This window comes from Ailuropoda melanoleuca, chromosome 12 (genome assembly GCF_002007445.2).
Source record: "Ailuropoda melanoleuca isolate Jingjing chromosome 12, ASM200744v2, whole genome shotgun sequence".
NCBI lineage: Eukaryota > Metazoa > Chordata > Mammalia > Carnivora > Ursidae > Ailuropoda > Ailuropoda melanoleuca.
The window spans coordinates 42,106,842-42,116,074 of record NC_048229.1 but is presented as its reverse complement, the minus strand read 5'-3'; the positions used below and the strand labels follow the sequence as shown (position 1 = coordinate 42,116,074).

General features: G+C 42.7%; 1 protein-coding gene across 2 annotated transcripts in view; it reads right to left on the bottom strand.

Moving 5' to 3' along the window:
* Window positions 1-9,233, bottom strand: part of CEP89 (centrosomal protein 89) — a 73,097-nt gene that overhangs the window by 21,292 nt on the left and 42,572 nt on the right. For both annotated transcript variants that reach the window (XM_019810438.2, XM_002929732.4), the window contains exon 14: window positions 7,963-8,143. In XM_019810438.2, the coding sequence (XP_019665997.2) occupies window positions 7,963-8,143 (181 nt within the window). The remainder of the gene's footprint in view (window positions 1-7,962; window positions 8,144-9,233) is intronic.

The window sequence follows — 9,233 nt, the reverse complement described above, 5'->3', positions numbered from 1 at the left end:
CCAAAGTAACGGACTCAACCTGGTATCAACTCAATCACTGAAGAAAAGTTCACAACGAAAAGCAACTCGGGGCTATAGAGAATGTTGGGAAAGCATCGGTGGGCGAGCACGGTTACCTCAGAGAACAACACGTCAAGATCTAGAAGATGCACTTACCCCGGGGCCCAAAGTGCCACCTCTAAATATGTATGTAGGGAAACTGACGACACATACCCGAAATCTTACTGCGGCACGACTTGATGGAGCAAACTCGTTAACTATTTATACTTCCATTAAGGTAAGTAAAACGTACTATTTCATATGATGGAATACCACCAGGCAGAAGCTAAAAGAATAAACTCTAAGAGCTATTTCAACATGGAGAGATGCTTGAGAAATTGAGTGTAAAAGGTCAAGATACTAAAAGCATGAATTCATTCATATAAACTTAAGACACACCAAAAAAATGCCGTGTGTCATTTATGGAAACGTATGTAGAAATAAAAAACAGATGGGAAATGTAATTCCAAGTTTATGGTAGTGATTCCTTTTAGAAAGCCGGGGATAAATATTGGACTAAGGAGAGTGGTTAAAAAGGACTTCAGGTGTATTTCTAACAATACATTACTTAAGCAAAACAAAGAGGTAAAAACAATTCGTTAAAAAAAAAAAAAGAGTTGGGGCGCCTGGGTGGCACATCGGTTAAGCCTCTGACTTCAGCTCAGGGCGTGATCCCGGCATTATGGGATCGAGCCCCACATCAGGCTCCTCCGCTATGAGCCTGCTTCTTCCTCTCCCACTCCCCCTGCTTGTGTTCCCTCTCTCGCTGGCTGTCTCTATCTCTGTCAAATAAATAAATAAATAAATAAATAAATAAATAAATAAATAAATAAATAAAGTTAACAGTTAATAGCTGGTGGGAGAAATAGTTCCTTCCTTCCTTTCCTTCTTTCTTTCTTTATAGATTTTTATTTTTAAGTAATCTCTACACCCAACATGGGGGTCAAACACACAACCCTGAGATCGTTGCACACTCCACTGACTGAGCCAGCCTGGTGCCCCAAAATAGTTGCTTAAAAAAATTTTTTTTAATAAAATGTTTCCTATTTTACCCCTTGGATTCCCCAGAGGAAACCCGTCCTGATCACTTTTGATTTTAGTTCTTCTGGTAATAAGCCATGATTTAAAATTTTTTAAATTGTGAAATACACATATAAAAAAGTATATAAAAAATAAATTCATGTTTTAACAAATAATTATTATAACAAACTCTCATATAATAACCATTTGGTGAAGAAACAGAACATCTTTTAAAAAACACTTTAAGAGTTTTTATATCTAGGGCACCTGGGTGGCTCAGTTGGTTAAGCATCTGCCTTTGGCTCAGGTCATGATCCCGGGGTCTTTGGATCCAGCCCCGAGCTGGGCTCCCTGCTCAGCGGGAAATCTGATTCTCCCTCTCCCTCTCTCCCTGGCTTGTGCTCTCTCTCACTCTCTCTTTCTCAAATAAATAAATCTTTAAAAAAAAAAAGGGAGAGAGAGAGAGTTTTTACATCTGGGAGCACGTGGGTGGCTCTGTCACTTAAGTGTCTGCCTTCTGCTCAGGTCATGATCCTGGGGGGTCCTGGGAATCGAGACCCATATCGGGCTCCCTGCTCAGCGGGGAGCATGCTTCTCCCTCTGCCTCTCCCCAGCTTGTTCTCTCTTTCAAATAAATAACATCTTTAAAAAAAATTTTTTTTTTACATCTAGATTCATGGGCAAAAAGGAAAAGTAATTTTCCTTTCTTATAGTTGTTGGGTTTTGATATCAAGGTGACACTGATCTCATAAAATGAGTTAGGCAGCATTAACTCCTTTTCTGTTCTTTAGAAGGGTTTATGTAAGACTGGAATTATTTCCTCCTCAGGTATTTTTAGAACACGCCGGTGAGGGTATGTAGGCTTATAGTTTTCTTCAAGGAATGATCTTTGGATTCTATTTCTTTAATGATTAAAGGAATATTCAGGTATTCTTTTTGAGCCAGTTTTGGGATGTTATGTTTTTCCAGGAACGTCACTATGTCGCCTGAATTTTCAAGTGTATTGACGGGAACTTATTCTATTTCTGGTGCACACACATTTAAACGAACATCTACTTGGTGGACTGAGCCTTCTCTACCAACTGATTCTCTTCGTTAAGTAGTGTTTTTTTTACCTTGTCATCCGTCTTGCCAGATATGAACGGAACTTAAGCACCTCTCGTTTGGTTTGTATCTGCCCTTTCACTCGGGACCTGTCCGAGTGTTTCTGATTGACACGCGCAGCTTAAAGGCAACACAGAGCTGCTGGGGCGAGTTGAGCTGCCTCGCCCCACGGTGTCTTTGCCATGGAAGCCCCCGTTGCGGCCTGCATGAGGCCTTGAGCTGACGCGAGCCTCCCCCGCGCACAGGACTTCGGTCACAGCCCACACAGTCACAGGTAAACGTAAATTCCTGGTATGACTGCTCTGTGTGATGAGCATTCTTCCCCACCTTCGAGGGCCTTGCCCTCACTGCCCCATAGGTAAGAGGCCTGGAAGTTTGCTAAAACCCTGCTCTTTGGACCCTCATGTGCCCCAGGCACCCTGCCTGGACATCCCCACGTGGCCCCTCCAGGTACCTGGGGGTTACAAAACTTCTCTATTTCACTGTTCCCTGTGGTCTTACTGTGGTCGCCATCCAACACCCCGGGGCTCTACCTAACATACGTTACTTTAGCCTCTTTAGTGTTACCTACTCCTGATATATTTTAAATTTCTTCATTTTGTGTTCTTTATTTTACCACTTGTCCTATCTTTTCTTGCCCTCATTTAGACTGATTTTAAAAAAAAAAAATCATTCTTTCCCTATACTAGTTTCGAAGTTACAGACATTCTCTTTCCACAAATTTCATCAAGTGTATTTTCAAACTATAAAGTGAATCAACACCTTTCTCCTCTCCAGAATGATATAAAGACTTTAGAAGACAAACTCCATTGACCCCTTTTCCGATTATCTACGATTGTTGTTGTGCATTTGAATTCTACGCATTTTTAAATCCCAAAAGACATTATTACTGTTTTATGGAATCTATGGTCATTTACACTTATTTACATATTTACTCTGTCTTTTTTACTCTAGTGTACCTTGCCTCCCATACATCCAACACTGAATTATGTCCCTCTTTGAGAACTGCCTTTAATGTGGGTCCGCTGGTGGTGGCACTCAGTTTGGGTTTTAAAATATCCTTATTTTGACTTCATTCTGGTAAGGCATTTTCTCCAGAATGAAATTCTGGCTCGGCAGGGATCCTGGTTGTTTCCCAGCACCCTTGAAGCTAGCATGCCAGGGACTGGCATGTCCCGTTACCTGTTAAACATCCTGTTGTTGCCACGCTCCCTGGAAGGCCATCTGTCCTCTGCTATTTCACAAACACGGCTCTTCATTGACCCAACTGTAAATGGGCCAGCCCAACCCACGTACTATGGACTGTCTTCAGTCGGGGAAGACTACCCACCGACGTATCTCTAACCACTCCTGATGGAATATACCCCTCCGCTGCTTCCAGTCTGTGAACTACTGACACCGCGACCTTGGAACACTGCACACCATCTTATGGATCCTTGCTTCTGCCCGATTTCTCAGTTCGCTAATTCGCCACCCTGCTATGTCTCCCCTTCAGTGAAACCCACCCAGTGAGTTCTGAATTTAGGTTCTTGTATTTTTCAGCTCTGAACATGGTTTCCTTTTCAAATCCAGTATTGTTATGTTTTATAGTTCCCTGAAGACACTTTGGAGCCCTTTATTTCGTTAAGCCTAAGAGCTACCGGTTGTTCTATAGGCTTTGGCTGATAATTCTCAGATCTGGACTCTTTATTATTATTTGCTACTTCCGCTGGTTCCCAGGCACTGTCTGACTGTCTGGTTTTCTTTGTGTCCTGAACACTATCCTTGAAACATTTTTAGGAGTAAAGAGCCTTCCTCCAGAGAGGACTTGAGGGCTGGTTGGTTCCGAGTTCACCTTACCGTGAGGATGAAGCCTTCCGGAGTCCCTGCCCACGATTTATTTGAAGGTGATGGGCTTGTCTCATCACTCTTGATGATCTTTCATGTGGGTGTGTCTGGGTGTGGGTCTTTTTCATTCACTATACCAGGTACTCTGCAGGTCCTAGCAGTCAAGGTCTTCAGAGACCTGGAAATGCCCTTCAACTAGTCATGTCTTCCTTCCCATTTTCTTTAAGCTTTCTTTCTGAGATTCCTGACCATCTGAGGTTGGACTTCCTGGACAGGTCTTCCATCCATTACCTTCTCTCCATTCCCCATCGTCTGTTTCCTTATACTCTAGCAGAATTGGCCAATTTGTCCTTTAGCCCTTCTACTGAATTTTCTTTAGATTCTGGTAATCACTTCTAATCGTGCTCTTAAGGATTGTACTTTTTTAGGACATTGTATTCTCTATATTCTGAGTTATCTATAGTATCTGTTCTCTTTGAAGCAAATTTCTATGCTTATGTAGGTCTTCCTCTTTTACTGGATTTTTTTCCCATTATACCCAATGATCCTTGTCGTTTGTTCACATCCAGGAGTCTGTTCTTATTTTAGGATGAAGGACTTGGCATTTGGTGTGTATTATGTAAGGAGACTGCCTTTCTGCCCTGGCACCCCCCTGAGCAGGCATATCACGGACTGCTGACCAGGACTCTGTCTACACAGATGAGTTATGTGAACAGTCGGCTTCACTTTAGAATAGCACCCCCCCCAAAAAAAAGCCAGAAANCAAAAAAAAGCCAGAATAAGGAAGGCTTTCCTTGTGTAGAAACCACTAGTCACCCCAAATCCTTAGCTCTCCCTAAACAAGTCTGCTAACTTTCTTTAGACATGGGGTGACTCCCTGTTTTTCTCCCACCATCCATCCTGGGTAGGCTCAAACCTTTGCAAGCAGCAGTAAAAGCAAAGAACAATCGAAGCTTCCAGGTGTGACCACCAGCACAACAGTAAGTCAACTGGACAGCTCACTAGGAAAGTAACCTCTTGCCATTTCTGGGGTCACAATCCCTCCCAGGCAAGGTTGCCGACAGGTACAACAAGCAGACTAAATGGAGAAGCCGCTCCAAATTTGCGATCCACACCACCCACACCTGGCAAGGAGAAACAACACACATGCACCATACCTAGAAGCTCCCTGAGCACAGGTTCAATTGAACCCTTTTCCATATAAACAAAAATCTTTTTCCCGTGACCTCATCTTTTTTTTTTTTTAAAGATTTTATTTATTTATTTGACAGAGATAGAGACAGCCAGCGAGAGAGGGAACACAAGCAAGGGGAGTGGGAGAGAAAGAAGCAGGCTCATAGCGGAGGAGCCTGATGTGGGGCTCCATCCCATAACACCGGGATCACTCTCTGAGCCGAAGGCAGATGCTTAACTGCTGTGCCACCCAGGAGCCCCTCCCGTGACCTCATCTTTGCCTGTGACACCACTCTTTCCCAAAGTCCTCCTCAGGCNCCGTGACCTCATCTTTGCCTGCGACACCACTCTTTCCCAAAGTCCTCCTCAGGCTCACCCCCATCGTAGGAGCCAGTTCCACAGCTGTTTTGCTGCTCGCTAACGACTACGCTTGTACACGTGGCACATCTCTCACGACCCTGTCGGTGTGGGAAGGGAGGCCGCATAATGGAGGCACCCAGAGGGCAGGTGTGCTAGCCTTGCAGCCCTTCGGCTCCCTTCAGCCCAACTCCAAGGAGTCCTTGGCTGACGTCACATCTGTAGTAGTCTCCTTACTGTCTGTTTTTCTACCAGGTCTTGGTACAGCCTCTATAGCCTGCCCTGAATTCACACATTTCATCCCTGAAGGACTCGTGCCCCTCTTCCCACGGCACTGATGCTCTCACCAATCACTGTGCCTTCCAACAGACAGCCATCAGGGTCAACCCTCTCCACGTGCACTCTGACTCCTCCAGCCTCTACCCCACCTGTCAACTCTGAGCCCAAAGCCTCCTGGCCAAAAGCTGGCATACAGGCTTTCCATGCCTACTCCAGTTCACTCTCTGCCCCAACACTCCTCACCTGATCTCCACTTAGAAGAGATTTGGTGACGTGTTTGCCTTTTCAACAACCATCTCTTCCACTGCCTTCCCATTAGTGGCTTCCTTTTTAAGGTTTTTATACCTTCTATACTCACATCTAGGGGGCCATGAGAATACGTGGTTATGGGGGCGCCTGGGTGGCTCAGTCAGGTGAGTGTCTGACTCTTGGTTTTGACTCAGGTCATGATCTCAAGGTCATGAGATGGAGCCTTGTGTTGATTCTTGGGATTCTTTCCCTCTTCCTCTCCTTCCCCCGCTGCCACTCTCCCCTGCTTACTTGCTCGTCCGCTCGCTCTCGAAAGTAAATAAATAGATAAAATCTTAAAAAAAAATAAAAAAGAACATGTGATTATGACATCCACAAAAAAACATCAGCCACAGGACTGGCTGTTTGAGAGAAATAAAATCACAAAGATGAACAGAACTTCAAAAAGATTTCCTTCCTCTACCAGGATAGAAAACTAAAGTACAGGTCTGGCCCAGACAGCATGTCATAGTAGAGTCAAAACACTGGGTTCCAGTAGTTGGAATCACCAGCATTTACTAAAGTACCAAACTAGGCACTTCACGTCCACCAACTCATTTATTCCCCCACGTCAACCGTCTTAGCTGAAAGCCACACCATTTAAAAAATTATTTCCCCCATTACAAAAGTAATGCATATTCGTAATAGAACACACGTAAAATATTTTTTAAAGAACACAAAGAAAATTTAAATTACCCATTTTGATGGTTAATTTTACATGTCAACTTGTCTAGGCTATGGTGCCCAGTTTGTTTCTGGACAAACACTAGATAGATGCTGCTGCGAAGGTATTTTGTAGATGTGATTAACATCTATAAGCAACTGACTTTAAGTAAAACATTACCCTTGATAGTGTGAGTGGGCCCCATCTAATCAGTTGAAGGCTTTACGAGACCAACCTGAGGTTGTCCAAAGAAGGAATTCTGCCTCAAGACTAACACAGAAATCCTGCCTGAGTTTCCAGGCTGGCTGTCCTATGGACTTTGGATTTGCCAGCCCCCATACTGTGTGAGCCAATTCCTTAAACTCTCTCTCTCTAGAAGTATCCATACACATACCCTACGTATATCAGTTGTTTTCCTAGAGAACGTTGACTACTGATATACACAGAATTTCACCTGCCAAAGAGAATTTCTGTTAATATTTTTCCCTTCTCCCAGTCTTTTTTCTACGTACTTATGGAATATGTGTATGTGACCATATACATACAAGTGTGTATATGTATTTACACATACATGTAATTAATTATACATATAAAGACACACACACACTAGAATGATCAACTCATCCCAGTTTACCTTGGACTTTCCCAGTTGTAGCACTGGGATTCCCACATCCTGGGAAACTCTCAGTCCCAGGCAAACTGGGATGGTTGGTTACCTTGATACACATACATACATATGCTTTTTTTCTTTTTAAACAAACTTGTGATCATTCTATACATACTGCTCTGTCATCTAATTTCTTCACTTAAACATATTTTCCCAAACTTGCCAAAAGATTCCTTTGTGACACCCTGTTTAATGGCTGCATTGCACTTCATTCTATGGTTGTCTTTCACTTAATCTGTCCCCTCGTCCTGGATATCCAGGGTTCCAGTCCTACTACTTTAAATTATCTTTGGGTCTAAACCCAATAAAGGCTGGAAGAGTAGGGGGAAAAGAAATCACACATACACACACACAAAGTGCAGACCGTGGCCCTTAAGGACAGGCAGAGTGTCCTTTAGTAATAATAGATTTGCCATTCTCAGTCCCGGACACCTGCGCTGGTGTAGCTAAACGACTCAGAAAAAGATAGGCAACCTCTCTCTAGTCCACCTAAAACCACACGCACAGTGATGCGCTCAAACTTCACAAGACATTGTATCCTTACCTTTTTAATTCATTTACAATCGAAGCATGAACGTTCATTGCAATTTTGCCATCCAGCTGTGTTTTTAGGTCCTGGCATTCGGTACGTAAAATTTCCAACTGCTCCTTATTTTCAGTTAGTTCTTTTTTTTGGTTCTGTGTTTTAGTCTCCAGAAGCATTAGTTGTTTAGTCAGTTTAGAAACTGAAAAACAAACGAGATGGATAAAGACTTGGTACAGAAGACTTAAGAAAACATGATTATTGATTAGTAGGTAATATCAAGGAGAGCCAGCTTATAAATAATAATCTTGAAAAAACAATCTTTTGGAGATTTGTAAAATAATACCAGAAGCCTTATATTTAGAAATTACTGCCCCTATATTAAACATTCCCTAAATATCGACTTTCTTACTGGGGCTCAATATGTTGGTATCATTGTTAACATATGATGTTCAATTAATAAAGACAGGATTTTAGCCTTCGAGAAACGGACTTTCCAAAGACTGAAGCCTTAAGTCACACACAGATGTACAGCATGATATTGTGCCTTCAACTGCAAGATTTTCAAGTCTTTAAGGACATCAAATACGGCCCAACTACAGACTGAATTTATGACTTTTCTTCTTGTTCCTCAATAAGTCCTGTTTTAAAGTAAATCATAAATATTTTCGCCCTGGGCAACACTGTATATGTAATGATAAGATACTTCCCAGACATCTGTTGAAAGTAGCACTTACAAGCGTTAGAACATAAAACTTTAAATCCTTCCACTCTCTGAAAAGATTTAGTTGATCAAAATGAATAGCTCCTTCTGGGAAATGGGAAAATAGGACAGGCAGCTGACTGGATCAATCATACAGGCCCAAAGATTGGCCCATTCTACATGATCAGAACCAGCATCACACCTGCTTATATCTGCAACATTTGAAGAAGTTAAGCTCAGGAAATACAAAATTAATTTTCCCTGCCATCTCTGATCTTGAAAACAAAGACAGGAGGCTTGACAACTTTCTCTCTCCTCCACCCCAAATAATGCCCAAGTAAAGGCAAATACATCTGTGCCACGTAGAGTCTAAAGGGAAGTCCTGTGAAGGGAACTCCAGTTGGATGCTCTGTTTTATTGTTTTAAATTTTTTTTAGATTTTATGTATTTGAGAGAGAGAATGGGGGGGGGTAAGATGGAGAGAAAATCTGAAGCAGACTATGGGCTGAAGGCAGAGCCTGGTACAGAGCTGGATCCCAGGACTGGGAGATCATGACCTGAGCTGACACCAAGATCAGATGCTCAACTG